A 19738-nucleotide genomic window follows, 5' to 3' on the forward strand; every position below is an offset into this window, starting at 1 on the left:
TGCTTATTATGGCAGCAGGCTTACCAAGAAAATACAGACATCCCTCTCTCCACTAACTGTTTCCTGCACCTCCAGACATGTTACAAACCAAGATGAGATATATTATCTCTCCAGCATGTTCTAGGTCTAACCCTGGGTTTCCTGCCAGTTGGACATGCCCAGAAAGCATCCAAAGGAAGACGCCCAGGAGGGATCCTGGGGTATCAGATGTGTGAACCACTTCAGCTCTTTTCCTTTGATAAAAAAAGAAGCAGTGGTTCTGCTCTGAGATCTCTGCAGGTGTTTTAGCTTCTTACCCTGTTTCGACCCCCTCCTGAAGCCAGACCTGGAACAGAAACTCGTCTGATGGCCAGGCTTTGACCCATGGGGCCCGGTCTGTCAAAGCGCAGTAGAGCAAGCCACCACCACCTTGTGGACTGACCACCTGCAGCTATGAGCAACACAGGGTGTGATATTAGCTGGGCTATTGTTAATTGCTAATGAACTTATACCAAAGCTTCATTTAACGTTTTGATTGGATTGTGTGTCTTTGATTTACACCAGAGAAACCAACATCCTCTTTTTGACCAAATGTGAAAATACACTTTTTCAGTTAGCCTCATTACACTGCAGTTCACCTCAGCACCTGTCTGTCCTAGCTGGGCACGATCTATAATTTGCATCCTTTAGACAGTGAGTGACAATGAATGGCTGACTCACTCAGTGGCTGGTTATTTAATTGATTTGTTGACTGACTGGCGTGTCAAAAGACAGACTGACTGGCTGATTCACAGATGGCCCGGCTGTGATGAACTGCTCTTATGAAACGCCTGACGGAGCAGAGATAAAGCACATTCAGATGGATTTTTTATTTATTTATTTTTTGATAATGTTACGTGAGTCTCAGTCTTTCAGGACAAAATGGCTCATTAACACTCTAAAGGATTGTGTGTTCTTGTACATGCTACAAAGTGAGGACCCATAAAGTTAACCTACAGAACGAGGACACTTTTGGAAAATTAGGACATTTTGTCTGGTCCTCAATTTTTTAAACGGTTGAAGTGAGGTTGGTTTTAGGGTTATGCTTGCAATTAGTGTTTATTATAAAAAGTTTATGCCTTGTGATTAAGGTTTAGACTTAGGAATGCATTTTGTCAGCGTATTATGAAAATGAATGAGTGAGTTCTGACAGACATTCACGCACACAGTCAGTCACTCTGAAAAGACAATGCCTGTTTGTTTTGTCATGACGCATCTTTAGAAACTGGTGAAAATTCAAATTGACTGCAAAGCAAAATCATTTAATTTATTTTTTCCCATCCCATCAGGACAGACAAAGCTTTGAGGGTCATGGATATGTCCTCATAAATGTAGGGACGTTTGTTAAAAAACAACTGCTGGGCACTTCAAAATGTGCCTTCTTTATAGTTTTGACAACTATAGCGTCTTACTTCTGTGACTCAATCGTAACCACGAGAGGCACAAGCTGTGCCAACGTTTGAGGTTGCAAAGATGAATGACAGGCTGTCTTTCTTTACTGTGTGTGGGATATTTCCCACAGTGCACTGGGTGTGTGATGTTCTTGCTTCAGTTTAGTATTCAGAGTCAGTGCACGTATTGAATATGAGTGTGTTTGTGTCTCTTTGTGACCAAGCCAGAATCTGTGCTTGCATGGATGCTGTCCTGTTTTCAAGACCGTGTGTAGGCTTTCTTCTGTTGATCTCAGTTTGTGTGTGTGTGTGTGTTTGTGTGTGGCTACCCCTATGAAGCCGGAACATAAAATATCCAGTCTTTCTCACTACTTCTGTCATGAAAAATGATTGGAGTATCCTCTTGAGTTTTTCCGGATGAAAGCCTGTTTGGCCACATTAATTTCAAAACCTAGTGTGTGTGTGTGTGTGTGTGTGTGTGTGTGTGTGTGTGTTTGTGTAAATGAGCAGTGGCATGAATGACTCTTCCAAGTACTCCGAGCACCAACTGTATCACTTTTGGCACCCATACACAATCATGTTCACACACCTCGCTTGGCTAGCAGCGTGGAGAGATGAGCTGCAGTCCACATGCTCTGGCCTATGAGGAGGCAGCATCTGTGCACGCTCAGTGAGCAGCAGGAGATAACACACATCGAACTCCTCTGCAGGGCACGAGAGAGTATTGATATTTGTGTGTGTGCATGTGTGTGTGTGTCAGATTAGGTATTTCTTGACATGAGTGCCTCTCAATAGAAAAATTTGAGAGAGCAGCTACCAGATTAGCATGATATACTAACTCAAATAGATGTTTTATCTAGGCATTTTTTCTTTCTCTCTTTTTCACTTTGTTTTTGGCTGAGCTCCCAATAAGAAAAGAAAGCATCGCCGACCTTACACAAGCACACACATTATTGAGTGAGGAGGCTGTCGGTGGCATTTACAGAGTGGCAGAAGGTTGTAGAGGGATGAGGGGAGATTTAGAGGGATGAAGCAAGAGAGTGATGGAGAATATTCAATTATGCTTAAGCTATATCAGCAAAATGTGACCAAGGATGTAAAGAGCGCATGAGAGCAAGAAGGGGTGAAAATGACAGTGTTACTATTGGATGACCACGTTATCTGTGAAATGCCCAACTGAGCATGGAAATAGAGAGACGAGAAGGGAAGAGAGTGTTCAAGTCAGGCATGGATAATGTAGAGAGGAAGGGTGAAGGGATGTAGAAATAAAAGGCAATATTACATCATAGAGCATGTTTGATTGATACTGCAATGGTAGGTATACCGTATCTTCTACCTATGTTTTTTTTTTTGTTTGTTTGTTTTTTTTTTCAGTTTTTCAAAGGTTCTGGTTGCTGTTTAAAACCATTCTATTCTACAATTCTAAACAGCAGCCTGACAAAGATGCACAAAAAATATTGAAACAGTTGATTTTTTACTCTAAAAACACTCAAATGAGTAATTGGTCACAGTTATACTTCCTCCCTGGCTCACAGTCGGCCATGTTTGTGTGGCTCTACTGTAGTCCCTTTTACACATTCCAGATAAAATATGTCAGGTGATTTAAAAAGGATTACTGGATTGGTGTTTCTGAGCAATTACAACATCATTCTGATCATATTTCCATTAGTAGCTACTAAAGCATGACAGAACTCTTTCAAGTTCTGTTTCGGCCCCCAAAGCACCAGCTTAATGTCAGGGAAAGCTCGCAGTCTGGGTAAATATAAATAAAATATAAAAAAGTCAACAGTGACTTGAAGCGTGGACACAGAACTAGTTTATGTAATTAACATTTAACAACACCGTGACTTTTATGTGTTTTTGTTGCCTAACCGCACATAAGACTGAGGATTAAAAGCCACTCTGGTGTCAATGTCTTGAATGTTGCAGGCCAACGATCCCGACCCACCACTTCTTTACGAATAGTGAGATGCACATGCACACTTTCTATACTCAAAAAAGTTCCCAGCTATCATAATCAGGCAGCAGTTGCGTTTCTCATGCAGGGCTGAGATGTTCAGTTTAAAATGACCAAATAGCTACTGCTAAATGTCAAATGGTCAACTCACAAAGTGATGCAAGATGAGGCATTTTTTTATCACGGTATGACTCAAAAACACTGATAGAGTCACTGTCACATGATTCTACTAAAGTTGAATGTAGGATATCATGCCCACACATTTAGGAACATAAAATTAAAGGGAAAAGTCCAAAGACAGAGACCCAAGACCGCAATAAACAAGCACAGAAAGAAGAAAAGATGTCTCCAGTCAGCCATAACAGACTGTGTGGGAGGGAAGGAGAGCTGCTGAAAGTAAAAAGTGATATAACTCAGGTAGAGAGTCTTGTTTTATAATTCATTACCAAGTGTGTGTGTGTGTGTGCCAAACCATAATAGTGGATGAGGCCATTGCTCTCTGCGCTGACCTTCAACTGTTCATTTATAGAGGATTTGATTTGTTCAAAGTGCTCACCCTGAAAATGAAGCATTTATTTTGAATTACATTAAACAAAGGTACCTGACCCCTGAGGAAACTACCAACCCTATCAGAGTATATTAATCTTCATGTTAACCCATGCTAATGTATAGTAATTGCACTGCACACAGCCTGGATGTGGTTCGTGACTTGTGCTTAATGACTTAAATATCAGGCTGTCTTGTAATATTATGCTTACAGCAGAAGGTCAGGACTCAAGAGTGTCAACAGCAGCACAAAATCTGTGGTAACCACTCATGTCACATTGAAATTTTCGAGCTAAGAACATGTGTTGAGTTTCCTTTTTTCACAGACGATTTGCTGTTTTATTATCTGTTATGACAGTTTTGCCAAGGCTGATGCTTTCATGCATTCAATTGCAAATGACATATTTCAGAAGAAGGTAATTTATCCATCACAGAAATAGAAGGGTGCATGAGAGAGAGCGTGTCTCGTTTTGGCATTTCTGGCCGTCTGTTTTTCCACATTTTTCTCAACGCATTTCTCTTGACGACCCACATACAATCAGTTAAAATTGCATCTAAATGTTTACTTCAAAAAACAATTAAAGCAAAGTATTCTTTCCTGCATTGAAGCACTAAAACCACCTCTGATAGTATAAATTGTGAGATAATTCAAGAAACAAGCACACATTCAGATGATCTGTAAGTTAGCCCTCTCTTACACCTTGGCAGGGAAAATAGATGCCATGGTCTCCAAACACAGCTTAGTTTAGGGTGCAGACGGTTTGTTGTTTGTTTGTTTTGAGCATTTGAATGCATCACTACCTCTCAGAGGGTTAATAGTATGAAGCCAGCTAATGACATGTGAAATCAATAACAGATCAAGGCTTTCGCTGAGATGTACCCAGTCATTGTGTTTCATGGAAACAGCAGGCTGTCTCGTTTATTCATTATTTTGACTCATTTATAAATGGACCAGAACAGCAGCCAACTGCACAGAGGAGAGTGTAGACTGCTAGTCTGTTTCTGTCCCTGTATGTGTGTCATGTGAGAAGACTTATTGAAATGTAATGTTTCAGCTATTGAATAAGGATCTTTTCAGGTGAGAACTACGAGGGAATCAAACCAGGCCAATCTCGTCTTTAACTTCCCTTTCTCTTCTTGACAGGTGAGGATGACGACGACGAGGAGTGCGGGGAGGAGAAGCTGCCGTCTTGTTTCGACTACGTCATGCACTTCCTCACTGTCTTCTGGAAGGTTCTGTTCGCCTTCGTCCCGCCCACAGAGTACTGGAACGGCTGGGCCTGCTTTGTCGTTTCCATCTGTATGATCGGACTGCTCACCGCCGTTATTGGTACGACGTCAGCTGATAGAATCAGTTCTAACATAAATGATTCTGAGCCAATTTGATTAATTATACTGGAATATAAGTATTCAGTATTTTTTACTAGAAAATCATCACATTTGTAAAGAGACAAGACAACAACAGGGTGTTTAATGACTTGAATTTATACACTCTAAAAGTACAGTAGTATTCAGTACTAATTTTCCAGTTAGATACATGAAAATTACAATAACATACTCCGCAACCAGACACAATTGTACTCTGAAAAAGAGGTAATTGTAAACAACAAGCAATATTACAATAATTTACTGTGTTTTCACAATAAACAAACTGCAATATTACTGTAAAACTACAATATTCTATTGCTAAACTACTGTATAGTGCTGGAATTCCTGCAGCATTTTACATTTAAATACCGTAATTTTACATGTAAATGTACTTTTACAGGAGCACATTGTCCCACGTTTTTCTGTAGATTTAAGGAATACTCACACATATTGTAATTGATTATCTCTGTTGTGATTTTCATAATACATTCCATTCATTCAAAGACATTATTTGCAAAATTGTCACTTTGTTAATAAAAATGTATATCAAAAGGTAAAAATAGTAGTTGAAGATTTGCTCTAACTTTTACAACTTAGCTTGACTCTAACATGACTCTTTGGTTAACACTATTGTTAGAGTAACAGAAAAGATGTTTACAGATGTTGGACCTGTATGTAAAGAATATTTAGCATCTAATAAATACTTACAAATCAGACTTTAATAAACAAAGTATTAAGAACTATATTTGTATAATGTTTCTTCTGTTTTTATTATTACAGGGGACCTGGCCTCTCATTTTGGCTGCACAGTGGGCCTGAAAGATTCAGTCACAGCTGTAGTATTTGTTGCATTGGGAACTTCTGTGCCAGGTGAGTTTGTTTTGCTATATGATCAGATACTGTACTGTATGTTGATTTAACAGTGAGGCTATTTTAATTAACTTGATTGCTCTGCTCCCGGCCTTTTTTTATTAACCAGCTTTATGAAAGACCTTTCTCTCTACACATTTGGAGCTTCATTACACCTCTGTGAGCATAAAACACCTCAAGGTCTTAATTTTAGGAATATATTTGCATTCATCAATGAGCTCCTTCAGGGAGTGTACCTCAACATTTTTTATTTCTGGGAGTTTTATTCTCCTCTGTGTTTACTGCAGAGAAAGAAAGACTTCTGTAAAGCACATGCCAGCATCAGTGACTGTTTTATAAAGGTATCGTTAAAGTTATCTCATTTCAAACATAAATCATGTAAATCAAATCAATGGGAGCAATCTAAAAATGTAACATTTTTGAAATGCAGAAATTTGAAGATAGTTTAGTACAGAACAAACTTTTGAAATCTTTAGTTTGCTAGACCACAAAGAGTAATCATTTGTTTTCTTTGTATTGCTTCAACTTACAGTTATTCATTACTGGAAAATGAGAGCAATACTTTCGGCATCATGATAATATTCAGAGCCTTGCTGTGATCTTTAATGAGCACTCAATTTTAAAGAGGTTTGCTGCATGACAGCTATATATGCAGGAACAGTTACAAATTAAATCATTCCAGTTTTGCAGATTAATTTGTTTCATTTTTATGTGCAGTGGTTAAACATCCAAATATGAGAAACGATAAAATGAAACGGCGCAGCTCGGGTTTTTTACCCGGCTGTCATGTTGAGGGAGTATTTGCCATCACTGACCCTCGAGCTCCCAGTCTCTCCAGTGTGTCTTTATATGCTGGAGTCCATTAGAGAAAACAGTGCAGTCTGCAGACAGCAGCATAGATCATCTGCTAAATGTGAGGTATGACCGACGACTGCAACGGCTGGCTAAATATGTTTTAACCTTGGCTTCAGACTCCTGCTTCTCCATGCACACACATACACACACACACACACACACACACACACAGACAGAGGACACAGATGTATAACATGCAAACACATTAACAACCATACAACTGTAATTACTTTGAGGAACAGACTCATACATCCTACTAATATCAAACATATGAAAACTTTAAATTGTTTTGCACACTTCACACACACACACACACACACACACACACACACACACACACACACACACACCTGCACAGGGATGTGTTATTAGCATAGGGCTATTTGTCATGTCAGGCTCAGATGGTCTCTGTCATCCAATTTAGGGAACTCGGGGATAAAAGTGATGTATTATATACTGTTTCACACACGCACACAGATATGTACAAGCACACAAAAGTACAAACATATCTGTAGACATACAGAAAATATGACAAAACAAAAAAGCATCCTAACTAACTGTTCAGTGTATGTACAAGCACACAAACAGCGGCTTGAAACAAAAACACACACACACAATGTGAAGAGCTGCAGAATGGAAACAAAGTGGTTCAGCCTTTCTGGGGCTCTCAGCCTTATTAACAACCTACCCGGCCAACACACACACTCACAAAGACACGCACACCTACACACTCACAAAGATAAATTCACACATAAATTCGCGCGCACACACACACACACACACACACACACACACACACACACTTACAAAGAAACAGACCTCAGGTTTTGTGGCTATTACAGTTAATAAAACCCATCCTGTGCTGTAGTTCCATGATGATTAACCTCGTTTATCACAGTTAGCCAGGCTAACACACACACACACACACACACACACACACACACACACACACACACACACACATACACACACACACACACACAGGGAGATAGGAAGGAACTAGCAGGAATGTTGCTGCTTAAAGAGAGAAACATATTTGTTTGGGTAAAACCTCAGAGCCTCATCGATATAAGACTCTCAAGTATATTTAAAGAATACTGCAGCTCATTTTTAATATTGGCCTCAGGAAGTCTATAAAACTGTGCAATTAATATAAGGGCTCTGCAATACAGCACCTGAAGAGCATTTATTGCTCTGTTTCAACAAGATCCAATACTAAATCTTCTATATGAAGACTGATTAGTAATTTCACAGAAGGCTAATTGACAGCAAATTTGAATTGTTCAGAGCTATTTATAAAGGAAAAATGCCACAAGAGAAAACTGGAGATTTTGATGGTTCTTTTATTTCACTTATTTCACTTCAGTTGCAACGCCAACTAGAATCATTTCCGCATTTGGTGTGCTTGGTACCACTCTTCTAATATCACTGCAGGGAAAGACAATGGGTTGCTATCGTCAGCCTATAAAGCACAGCTAGTGGCCAGGTAATGAAGGTTTTTCATTTGATGGCTAGAAAGACAATGTGAAGTTGTGAATGAATTATGAGCCTCTATGCTGTTCTGTGTCCACCAGATAAATGACAAATGGCATTGTGATACGACCAGGATTGCCAAAGTAACGCAAGAGAAATCACATTATCTAAAGAAGCCATGTTGGAAAATGTCCAGCTGTAATATACCTGATGACAAATAAGGGGCTTGAGGGGTTGTGATGTGTCACAGAGGGAGATTTCAACTCTGCTCTGAGGGGCTAGCACACTCTATACTAGTCTCACAAGAAGACGGTTTGTAGCTATTCCTTTAATCCCTTTGTCAAACAGTGTTGTCACTTTCTGCTCAGATTATACCAACCAACAATTTGATACATGACAAGGTATCACAAGAACTAAGGACCTGTTTTCCTTGAACTTCCCTGTGGATACTCTTGGTCCCAAGAGGATGGATCCCTGATCTTTCCTCGCTTGCTACCAGCCTGAAATTATCTTCTCATGCAGAAAAACTGCCTAGGGCACATCAATGTTCCCTTATGAGTCCTTCCATTTTGAGAGGAAAGAAGGAAAAAAAAGGGAGCAGAGAAGCGAGGATGGAGAGTTGGAGCGAGAGGATATTGAGAGGATGCATAAGGTAGAAAGACGTAACAGAGATGGAGACACTGGTTGATTGACAGAGAGTCAGAAGGAAAGGGCAGAAAACTCTCCAGGGAGGCCTACTCTCACAGAAGGAGCTGCAGGGTTCAACCTGAGACACACATACATGCCGCTACCGAACATGCAAACACCCACGCACTCACCCACTCAATCAGGCACACAAGCACTCAAAGACCAATTGATGCACACACGCATATAGTACACAACCCACCCAGCTGGTGGAAGCATGGCAACAGATTGGACCCAGGTGGCGTCGTTCAATAACACACACAGACAGTTTACATGAACACACATGCAGGCAGACGGGCACACATAAATAGCCTCAGTACACACACACATTTAAGCCCAGCAGGTCTGTCCTTGAAGCTTTAAGGTGTGAGGGGAGATTTATCTTTGCTGGACTCTTTCTTTGGCCCGTTGCCTCTTCTGGTCCGGTCATCATCCTCTTGTCCTTCGTCAGTTTGGCTATAACTTCCAGAAAGCCCTTGCTCCTCTTTTTCCCCGTTCCTGTTTTACTTTGTTGCTTTTTCACTCCAATTTTAATCCCCTCTCCATGTATCTGACAGATTAAAGAAAAAGGACATGGATCGACAACGAAGAGAAGATGTCCAGAAAATTAGCAAGAGAAAGGAGTACTAACTGACCATTTGGCTTTTTGCACAGTCTTTGTGCTCTCAGGGAAGAGCCTATTGTTGAGATTTGGCAAGGTCCTCACCGCTCCTTTCAGTTTGGCGAGGAAGATTGTACCTCTGGGGCTGCTGTAGTTTGGCAAGCATGAAACTAGGGGGAAATTTTGGGACTAAGCAGCGCAACGCTGATTAGTTGTCAGGCCAAGATTTGTTTGCCCCTGCAAACTGAGATTCAGCCTTGTGAATTATTGATCTTGGACCAAATCCGGCCTGTTCTGGCTGCCAGCGACAAAAGGCTGTAACAGGATTAAAGATTTGGTTTCTAATTTAAGGTTCCTTGTCGAAATGAAGAAAAAAGGATTTGCACTGTGTTCTGTATTAATAACTATAAGTGTTAGGCGTTTATCAAGAGCGTCCTTCTCTGTCAATATGTCCTTGTGTAACTCCTGAATGACTGCATGTTGAGGTCGAGTTAAACTCCAAATATAAATCTGTTTGTACAGAGCAGAACATTCAGTCAGTGACATTGACTTTTTTAAGTCTATACTGTATTGATTTAATTATAGTGGCTGAAGAGGAAACTGGGTTCAGGATAATGTTTTCTTCTTCCTACTTTCAACTAAGTGGCGAGGACGTGAACAGTTAAAACCTGGCATGATGGTGGCACTAGAGAAAGGGTCACAGAAGATCAGAGGCTTAATCGTCTACTGAATTGCATGCCAACGTAGATGTTGGTTTTCAAAATATCCCAAATTCTTCAAACTCAAAGGTACAGAAGGCAATTGAAATTGAATTCAGAGGCTTGTGAAGACTAATAATATCTTACCAGAGAAAGTCGGCAACGTTGAGTTTGGTTTCAACCCCACTTGCGGTATAAAAAGGCACTTCTCATGACCTTCCAGTAAGCCGCATGTTTTGACACAAAAGTTCTAATTTGATCTGCCTTTCTCCTTTTCTCTCTCTGCCCAGATACCTTTGCCAGTAAGGTGGCTGCTATCCAGGATCAGTATGCAGACGCATCCATTGGTAATGTCACAGGCTCCAATGCTGTCAATGTTTTCCTGGGCATCGGGGTGAGTTCAGCTCATTTAAAGATTAATTAACTGATTCACAGCTGGTGTTTATGCAGTGGCTCTTGTCATGTTACAATTTTAATAATTGAAATGTTATTTTATGAGTTACTACGAGTCATGTTATTCAGTTTGATTCTGCTGACGTCTGACAGGTGGCGTGGTCAATTGCCGCCATCTACCACAACAGCAAAGGGGAGGAGTTCACGGTTGATCCAGGTCCACTGGCCTTCTCCGTCACACTCTTCACCATCTTTGCCTTTATCTGCGTCGCCGTGCTGATGTACCGACGGCGACCAGAGATCGGTGGAGAGTTGGGTGGGCCCCGGACTGCAAAGGTCCTGACCACCATGCTGTTCGTCAGCCTGTGGCTCCTCTACATCCTCTTCTCCTCACTGGAGGCCTACTGCCACATCCAGGGCTTCTAAGATAACGGAAGATGATGAAGGGTGAAGGTGAACATGGAAGGAAGAAACCAAGGGGAGGTGGATGAATGGATGGATTTGGAAATTAAGGCTGTCTCATTGATCTATCACCCCCTCCCTTTACGCAATAGATTGAATGACGATTGAATGGATGGATGTACAGATGAAGTAATGAAGGACACATTGAAGCATCTAAAACAGAATGGAAGGTACAGATGCATGGAAGGACAACGACTTACAGGAAAATCATAGGAGCAGGAAAGAGAGCTCGGGAGATGGAGAAAGGAATAAACTATGGAATACATTTTTTTTTGTCTCGATCTATAATCCAAACCAATCAAGTTGTCTTAAACCCATTCCCATTTTGAAATCATCAAACTAATCCCCATATTTGTCCCAGCTGGTTCAACCATACAGCAATCAAAATGAGTTTTAACAAGAGGAGGACACCACACCATCATGGCTCCTAGGACATGTGGCTTCAACAAAAGCTGGCGAACGACTACACTAACAGGCATGAGTGAGATAGTTAAAAGACATAATAACTGTATCGATATGTAGATGCATGGCCAGAAGATACTGAAAACACAATCAGAAGAAACCAGATATATTGCCACAAACATTTAACGACAACAAACTGTGCGTGTGCTGGTGTGTGACTGTGTGTTTCTGTGCTTGTGTGTTGTGGGAAGATGGTCAAGTACTGTGAAAAAAAACAAACGCCTCTCGTGTTGCTGGAATATGCTTTCGTATTCGAGGTCTTTTTGACTCACACTCTCCCAGCCTGTAGAAAAGCTGACTCTTTTTGTCGGAGGGTACGTTCAGTGAAGCAAAAATGTTTTGAACGTCACTGAGGTTAGAGATGTAAATACAAAGAGCTGAACGTACATTACAGCTCCACTCTTTTCCTTCTGAATGTCTCGGTTACGCCATGCGCTCCTGATCGGGCCCTCTCTCTCTGTTGCTTTATACTGTAGATGTAAATGATTTAAGGTCTAATTTGAATCAAGAAGGGGTTAGTGTTGCTTTTACCTTTAATAAGGCCACGTCTGAGAAGACAAAATGGCCACTCTACCGTTTAAAACTGTTAGAGAAACTATTATCATTGCAGAAATATTTAGGTTAATCTTACGTGTGTTTTGTTTTTTGTTTTTTTGTTTTTTTTTCAACTGTGGAATTCTGTTACCTGGTTTTCCACCAATGAGATTGCCACGATCATGCATCCATCATAACAATGCTACAGACTTTGAAAAAGTTAGGTACCGCCCTCTGTGAAACCTCATAGTCTGCCTGTTTCTTAACCGCCCCACTGTAATCGTTTCACTCACTTTGAAGCCGCTTTCCCAATGGTTCACTCAACAGCTCCTGTCATTATCCCGGTGTGTCTTTAGTATCTCCCCTTGGCTGGTCAGTGGACCAATCAAAATCCTCAAGGGCTTTGTAAGAAACAACCACTAATCCTTAACCCTGAACCTGGATTTATAATTCTTCACATGGTTGGCATTTAGGGGGCTTGTTAACATCAGTTTGTGTTCCTTAAATTCAGTTGCTGCAGTGTGACAAAATAAGACACCATTACACTTTCATTAAGTGCAGTCGTTGCCAACCCAAGTATCCAGAATTAACTAAATATTGGAAAAGTCAGTCGGCGGAAACTTAAACTCTTCTGTAGTTTTTCCCAGTTGATTACAAAAGCAGCCAATGAACTGTAGTCGGCCTTATTCCAAATTGAACCAGTAATTCCCCCTGCCACCACCACTCATTAATATGCGTCTTAAATATACAACCCTTCAGGCATGTGGATCATGATGGCCTTAACCTTAAGTAAGCAGTGAACATCTGATTTATGGTAGCCCTGTAGGGACACAAAGCATAGAGTAAATCTAATCTCAGAATCAGCCAGACTTTGTTTAACAAGCTCATGGAGGTTTGGAGACAAGTGTTGAGCCATGTATCACAAAGTGAGTTCAGCTTATTCAGGATCTCTTTGGGTTAAACTGGTGATTCTGAATAAGCAGTCTATATTAGCAAAGCGGGTCTGTTTATTTATTCTAATATAAGTTTAATTAATTGATTTAGAATCGATACAGGATTAGGCAGTGAAAGGATTTAGTGGAGAGCTGCAAAGGAAATCTAAATTATACTACTTACAGTACATCGTACATCCATCCCATTCGCGATATCTCAAGAAAAGCCTTGAGGGAATGTCTTTAAATTTGGAACAAATTTTCACCATGACTCAAGAATGAGCTGACAAAATTTTGGAAGCCAAAGCTCAGAGTTATTGACACTGTGACCTCACAAATCCCATTTTTGGCCATACAATTTTATACAAATATCGAACAGGATGAAATGATGAAGTTATAATATATGATATCCAAAATCTCAGAGGTTAAATGCACTGTGACATCATGATATCCTGCTTAAAATGTTCTTCCCATTATTCAAAACCATAGCTCAGGAAAAGCAACTTGACTGGAGCGCGCAGGCATAGAAACCACAAGGCAGTAATTCAAGTTTAATCAAAAAGACAGATGTTAAAGACGAGTTGATGATTCCTTACTCTCTCATCGTAATAAAAGAAGAAATTCTTCTGATCTAAACATGTAATCTCACTTCATGATACTGGCAAAAAGAGGGACCTGCAATGAAGTTACCTGTGGTGTAGTTTTATTGGATTTTTTAGTATGACACACATTGTCCAAGCCCACAGCGAACTCAATTTGAGGTTGACTTTCAGCAGGAGTCTCTTTGAGTGATAGGATATGAGTCTGGCTGGATTAGCTTTTTTATCTAGAGGATTTGTGCCGATGGCTTAACTTGAGTTTTTGGAAAAACGAGGTGAGGTGTGCTGTTACCCTGCAAGACCTGGGCTTGACAGTATTTAACAGATTTCAGAACACTAAATGTTCAATGAGAGCCGCATAAAACTGCAAAAGCAACGACTGACAAACTGACCTTATCAGACACTAACTGGCTGGGAATCTTCTCTTGTGTCACAGACAAGAAATACATTGTGAAAACATTTCCATGTGTATTTTTGTCCTAAATTAGCCCAAAAGCCAGTCCTGAAATGTGCATAGAACACGATCTTCAAGCCGAACTTTACACTTGAGACTGTTAACTCTTTTACTCGTTCAGCAGACAACACAGAGATCTCGACATTCACAAAACTTACTGTATATGTAGGCATTCTAAAAGTCCATAGTTTGTTGAATGGCACTATACTATATGCATCTGAATTGGCCAGAACTTTCCTGCTGATGTTGTGTTTTTTTTTTTTACTTGATGTATAATATAATAAGTAGTATCTTAAACGTCATCTGTAAAGTAAGTAGTCTGGGCTAGATGTAATCCATTTAAAACTTGGCAAAAGTCTTGTCACAGACAGCTTTCAACCCCTGTGAGAGAGTAGAGCTGAGCAGAGCCCTGGATTGGATGAGTTTGGCAAATCCACAGTATTTTAAAAATAATCTATATAAAGGTTCCAGGTTGTTTTATTTTTGGGATATATATAACTGATTCTGGAAAACCACTGCAGCATGACCGAAAATTTTGGATCCATTCAGTTACCTTTTCACAGTCAAAATGAACATGAAATTTTTCTTGTTTTTGCCAAACTCTGCCCCATGTGAGGCTCTCCATTAGAGTAGCGATTCTCTTGTGAAGGCCTTGGAGTGGCAGTTTACCCCTGTTTTGCCAAAGGGAAATCTTTCTATCAAAAACTTAATACTTACACTTCGACCTGTAAAGGGTTTTCTAACCAATGGATCTTTCTTAAAACACCAAATATTATTCATGTTTCATTAACACTCTGTAAAGAGACAAAAAATGCCTTGATATTGTTTTAACCTAACCAGAGTCTTTCTATTTAAATTTGTATGCATTTGTCTCTTCACTGGCAAGGAGCTAAAGGTTTATACACTGTAAAAAGTTAAACGCGAGCTTGCGCAAAAGAAATAACGTTGTTGGAGCTGTTTGCATCGCTTTTTGGGTAACTTCAACAGGGTATAAAATATCATAGAGATCACTAAATCGTGTTGGATTTACTTAAAATGTGGCTTAAAGCTTGCAGTAATATAGTTGTTTGCCTCAAATTAGTTTGCTGCCAGAAGCTAATACATTTCATTGATTGGAAGCTAGCTCTTTTTGCTACACCGACTTTATTGCATCGCCTCTCTTCAGTGTATCTACCTTGACTTAAAAGCTAGTCTGATGTGAAGAGAACGATCACTGCACACAGCCGCACAGGGTTCGGACCAAGGTGGGAAACTAAACCAACTTCTCCGGGCACGGAATAGGAATAATAGCACTTGAATTTAGCTTCCTGCTTTGGTTGGACTTCTGAAGTTTGAAGGGTCAAAGGTTAGCCAGGCCACCGCTGTAAATACAACACTAAGAGCAAGCAAGACATAGAAAAATGAGCTATAGACTGCAGTAGATTTTCTTTTTACTCTTCCGTTGGGGTTTCAAGAAGTGGTTTTAAGTGAAGGAAAAGCATTGCACTGGTTTTTGTCGCTTATGTGAAACGCCTACTACATTGCTTCTGATGTAAACAAAACCAACGGATTTTGTTTTTTGGACTCTGATGTACACAATGATAACGTTGTACCTGATGTGGTAAAAAAAAATTATGTCGAATCAGTTGTGAACCGTTAACGATGTTGCTTCTGATGTAAAGATTGATGATGCGTTTTTTCGTTGCCTCGTTCACTTCTCGACTGATTGTCTGTCTGACAGACCGAAGAATAAAAGGAATGCGACACCAAACAGACTGACAAGCAAACCAACGTAAAAGGAAAGGACACCCCTGCTGGTACAAGCCGAGCAAATTCACGCTGAGATGTTGCTACAGTGATTAATGTACTGCTGGAGGAAAAAAAACATTACCAGAGCTATTCTTTACCCTTAAAGTAACATTTAATGATGTAGGAGGATGATGTTTAAGAGAGGAAGGAGGCGGAGGAGAAAGAAGATGAACATTAAAAGAAAAAAAAAAACATGAAGTTACAGCCATACCTTGATTTCTGGGTCAGTGAGGTTGAAATGGACTTCTCCTGCCCAGCATGTGTATTGTTATGGTGTCTATCTGTCCCCTGTGTGTCTCTTCCCCACCGTTCTTTCTTTCTGCTGCCAAAGCAACCGGAACAGGCAGCAAAACCTTTTGTTCTCTCTTTTTCCTACCCTTTTTTTCCCAAATGACCCTTTTTACCCTCCGTCCCCCTATGCCATGTTTTCCATATTTTGGAATGTCAATGTGCTACTTGTTGACACTGTGCATGAATGATAACATGTCTGTATATAGTTATAGAGAATCGTATCCCATTCCCCTGGTGTTGACAAAATAATGGTTTGAATGTTGTACAGATTCAGGTTTTCTGTTCATCTTTTACTCTGTTCAGTTACATTTTTTTTTTTTAATGTACGTAGAGCTTAAAAAAACAGTATGTTTTTAATTTAAACAAAGGCGACAATGTCTTGTTCTTTGGAGTAATTGCACATGATTTATAAGGGGTTTTTTTGGTTAAAAAGGCAATATCTGCTGTTATTGAATGAAAGATGAGATCTTAAAGGAGTCATGTATCTTAAATAAATAATCTATACGGGAGTTGCATGGGTTATTTGTACAAAAATTTTTAAAAAGACACTGCTTGCTACTTCTAATACCATGACTGTATTCTCTGACAGACGGCGAGGAATACTGTGTGTACATCTAAAGGTTATTTTGTCATTAAAGAAATAATAACAATAATAATAATAATAATAATGATAATAATAATAATATCGTGTATATACTGTACAGTGTTATAAGTGAGGTGGACTGTATGGCCATCCCGCTAACCGTAGAGAATTAATTCTACATATTTATTTAAAGGAAACACTCACTACACTCAAGAATGACATATATTGCCTTTTTTGGAGAAGTTGTAGTTTGCTTCAAGCTTATTTCTCTATCTCTGGCTCGCTCTCTCGCTTTTCACGCTCATCCTCTTCTCTTCTATTGCTGGTTTATTTGACCCATCTCTTTTTCCCTCCCATATCTTTCTGTCTCGTTTAATTTTCTACTCAAGGGGTGTTTCAGATGGGCTTTTTGTCAGTCTTTCACTGTTAAATCTTACTCAGACAGTGTCACTTTAGTCTTTCTGGTGTATGTCTGTCTGCTCATCCCACTGACTCAACAGTATCTCCATATCTGCTCTTCTTCTACCAGTCTCCTTGCAGTACATGTATATCCATCTATATTTAAGTACAATATATCAGCCGACGTCTCCGTCTGTAATCAGCTGACGTCTCCGTAAACATTTTTCACCATCTGTCTGACTCAAATCCATCTGATATTCTTCGTGGTTTGCTAAATCCCTCTCTTTTCATGTTTCTTTCCTTTAATCTGTCTTCTTTTTTCACCTCCATGCTTCCTTCCACTTTCTCTGTTCTTCTCTTCACTCTCACAGGGTGTAGTTGGGAATTTCATGTTTGTCAAATTTTGATTTGGTGTGTTTTATTTTTTTAAATGGAATAATAACCGCAACAGATATGATGTTGGTAATAACGAAGATAATTTTTTCTCTCTCTGTTTTCAGTTTATCTATTTTTTCTTTTTTTTGTTCTTTTTGCCGCTGTCCTCAGTGTGTGCGTGCGAGTGTTAATTTTCATTTGTTTTCTATTAATTTTTGTTGAACACCAACTGATAGGAGGAAAGATGTTGTATGTGTGTTGCCACTAACTGTGACTGCTCTCCATGGTACTTCTGATAAAAACCAATAAAATAAAGTTTGGGATACCCTGTTTCAGAGACCCCTGCGAGTCCACTGCCTTTCTAGTGTGTATGTGTGTGTGTGTGTGTGTGTGTGTGTGTGTGTGTGTGTGTGTGTACTTTGAGTGTCTTTAACTTTGAAGTGACATTGCCACTGTCTATTCCCATCTAGTGACAAATTTAATGTTTGCACCATCAGTAGTGGCAGTAGCGCAGTTGGTAGAGACTTGGCTTGGGCACTGGAGGGTGGCCGGTTCAAGTCCAGCTACGGACACAATATGAAAGTGGACTGGTAGCTGAAGAGGTGCCAGTTCACTTCCTTGACTGCTGCTGAGGTGCCCTTGAGCAAAGCACTGAACCCCCATATGCTGTCACAGTGTGTATTTATGTATACTTAATATATATTATTATATATATTATATATGTGTGTGTGTATATATATATGTATATATATGTATATGTATATATATGTATATGTATATATATGTATATGTATATATATACATATATATATATATATATATATATGTATATATATATATATATATATATATATATATATATATATATATATATATATATATATATATGTATGTGTGTGTGTGTAGATAGTGATGGGTCAGAGAACTTGGGGTGTGTTTGCATGTAATATGTGACTGATAAAAATATATATTTTTTTATTTAAAAAAAAAAAGTCGGGGCCCCCACAAGCAACCGAGGAAACGTGGTCCTTACAAAGCAATAAAGACATGTATTTGTGTGTGTTTGTTATATTCAGTCTGGAATGAAAATTGAGGATTTTATAAATGAGTTTAATTATTATGCAAATTTGCATTGTAGTTTAAATGTTAGTGCAATTAAATGTGATTGCAACCCAGCTCTAACAAAAACATCAATTTCTGTTACATGTTCAGACCGTCGATGATGAAATGACATTTCCTTGAATGGATGACACCTCATTAACTGTCATCTGACTGATTCTGTCATTGTGTTAGAGATAAAAAAAAAAAAAAAATGACAGCTGCATCAACACTGATTATGTTGTTCTTGAAAATACTAATGAATGTGCATTGTCACCATTTACACTCCTGCTGCTTTTTTAAGCATACATCTGCTAATCTTTCTTTGTCCGAGGAAATTAAAGCAATAAATTATTAATGTTTTAAAACAAAAGCTCCTTTTAACCTTCCAAAGGATAGAACATTAGAAAGAATTAAATGTTTGAATAATGGACTAATTAAATCTGCAGTCTGTATCAGAGCAGATTTATAGAAAGTCAACGGAGTCCAATGAAGTTCTGGTCTTCAGCACACGGTATAGTTTTAAGTTTGAGCAGCAACTTTTCTGTTTTTGTTAACTAATCACTTATTTGTAGTGTTAAAGCGTGAAGGACTTGTCGGTCCAATTTATAGTGTGTTTGCAATTTTACTCTCCATATTTTGTTTTAAAACAGTAGGGGAAAGGGACCTAACGACCTGCGGTCTTTGTTATTTTTTGTTACGCGTGTGTGTGGGACAGAAACACAGCAGATGATGAGTTTCAATACGTCAAAGACAAAATATCAGGATGCATTACACTAAAAAAAAAATGTTGAATTTAATACTGACTTAATAACCAGCCATGATGGAATGTAAAGTACTTTTACTCAACTACTTAAATACAATCTTGAGGTAATTGTACTTTACTTGAGTATTTTCTGCTACTTTA

The 19738-nt window shown here is 39.2% G+C and overlaps 1 protein-coding gene across 3 annotated transcripts in view; it reads left to right on the top strand.

Annotated features, from left to right (window-relative positions):
* The window catches only part of slc8a1b (solute carrier family 8 member 1b), a 149425-nt gene extending 131352 nt beyond the window's left edge, over positions 1–18073 (top strand). For all 3 annotated transcript variants that reach the window (XM_037124249.1, XM_037124248.1, XM_037124251.1), the window contains exons 8-11: positions 5057–5242; positions 6061–6150; positions 10752–10855; positions 11008–18073. In XM_037124249.1, coding sequence (XP_036980144.1) covers positions 5057–5242; positions 6061–6150; positions 10752–10855; positions 11008–11280 — 653 coding nt within the window. In that variant the 3' untranslated portion in view covers positions 11281–18073. The remainder of the gene's footprint in view (positions 1–5056; positions 5243–6060; positions 6151–10751; positions 10856–11007) is intronic.
* Positions 18074–19738: the final 1665 nt, after the last annotated feature.

The sequence above is a fragment of the Acanthopagrus latus genome, chromosome 15 (assembly GCF_904848185.1).
Source record: "Acanthopagrus latus isolate v.2019 chromosome 15, fAcaLat1.1, whole genome shotgun sequence".
Lineage (NCBI taxonomy): Eukaryota > Metazoa > Chordata > Actinopteri > Spariformes > Sparidae > Acanthopagrus > Acanthopagrus latus.